General features: G+C 51.0%; 1 protein-coding gene across 1 annotated transcript in view; it reads right to left on the bottom strand.

Moving 5' to 3' along the window:
* Nucleotides 1-1,383, bottom strand: part of mtrf1 (mitochondrial translational release factor 1) — a 5,343-nt gene continuing 3,960 nt past the window's right edge. The window contains exons 4-9 of the mRNA XM_014026855.1: nucleotides 1,148-1,255; nucleotides 886-1,058; nucleotides 684-801; nucleotides 471-607; nucleotides 299-397; nucleotides 1-226 (exon numbers count right to left, since the gene is read on the bottom strand). Coding sequence (XP_013882309.1) covers nucleotides 89-226; nucleotides 299-397; nucleotides 471-607; nucleotides 684-801; nucleotides 886-1,058; nucleotides 1,148-1,255 — 773 coding nt within the window. The 3' untranslated portion in view covers nucleotides 1-88. The remainder of the gene's footprint in view (nucleotides 227-298; nucleotides 398-470; nucleotides 608-683; nucleotides 802-885; nucleotides 1,059-1,147; nucleotides 1,256-1,383) is intronic.

The following is a 1,383-nucleotide window of genomic DNA, read 5'->3' as shown; positions in this document are numbered from 1 at the left end:
TAATAATATTATAACACGTATATTACGGTATCTGCTGTGTGCAGCAGCATAATGTGGAGCGTGCTTTCAGTCGGAGCAGTGGTGAGGGTCAGTCTGAAGTCTTGCTCATCTCTGATGGAGTAAAAGYGACGCTGCTCTCCACCAGCTGCAGCAGCGCCTCACGCTCAAAGTGTTCCAGCAAATCCAGGATCAGATCCTGCAGAGCCTGGCCTCCTCTCATGAACTCCTGAGCACAGAGCACAGCACATGAGAGCACATAAAGCAGAACCAGAAGAAATGTCTGTCCTACGGGTCCAACCTTAATGTCTCTGACGACGTATCCGATGCGGTGATCGGAGACTCGATCCTGGTTGAAGGTGTAGGTTCGGATCCTCTCCGACTGATGCCCCGTGCCCACCTGTGTTCAGAGACATGAGTGGAAGCCCTCCGGCTCAGAAACATGTGCACCTTTCAGGCAGCCGATCCCTCACCTGCTGCTTCCGTGCCGTGATCCTCTGCTCGATCTCTTTAACCGCCATGCTCTTGTAGAGTCTGGCTCTCAGCACGTGCATGGCCGTTTCTCTGTTCTTCAGCTGCGAGCGACTCTGCTGGCACTCAGCTATCACTCCTGTTGACAGTAAATAGTAATACAAACAGATGGCAGCAAGGAGGGGAAAAAAAACACACATTCTGGTTGGTTGTACCGGTGGGAAGATGAACTATCCGCACCGCGCTGTCCGTCGTGTTGACGCTTTGCCCGCCGGCGCCTCGGGATCTGAACGTGTCGATTCGCAGGTCTTTGGCCTCGATGTGGACATCTAACTGTGAGCAGAAACGGACAGTTTCATGTAATAACCAGCAGAGAGGGGTGGAGGAGAACGAGGCGACGAGGAGAGACCGGATCACCTCTCTTGGCTGCGGCAGGATGACGACGGTCATGGTTCCTGTGTGGATCATTTGCTTCCTGGAGGAGAGGCCCACCTCTGGGATCCTCTGCACCCGGTGAGTCCCTCCTTCGTGCTTCAGGTGTCTGTACACACTCTCCCCGGATATCCTGACTGAAGCATGTTGCAGTCCCCCTGAGAGAGGGAGGGGGGGCGTTAGTGCACACGAGTAGTTCCCACATCTGTCAGGGCTCTGATGAACTCACAGCTGGTTTGGATCATACCGTACTCTGCAGGCGTGTAGTTCACAACGTTAAAGTCCCAGTTTTTGAAGCAGGCAAAGCCCTTGTACATGTTGAACACTTCTTTGGTGAATTGCTGGCAGATGTCTCCTGAAACCAAGCATCACATTTACAGGTAAGTTAAAAAAAAGTTGATTGTCTGTTAAAGGGGCGATATCATGTAAAATCAACTTTTTTGAGTTTTATATCATGTTATAATGTTATACTCTCATAAAAAA

The sequence above is a fragment of the Austrofundulus limnaeus genome, unplaced genomic scaffold (assembly GCF_001266775.1).
Source record: "Austrofundulus limnaeus strain Quisiro unplaced genomic scaffold, Austrofundulus_limnaeus-1.0 Scaffold596, whole genome shotgun sequence".
NCBI lineage: Eukaryota > Metazoa > Chordata > Actinopteri > Cyprinodontiformes > Rivulidae > Austrofundulus > Austrofundulus limnaeus.
The sequence above is the reverse complement of the archived record's forward strand: the minus strand, read 5'-3'. Positions and strand labels throughout refer to the sequence as shown.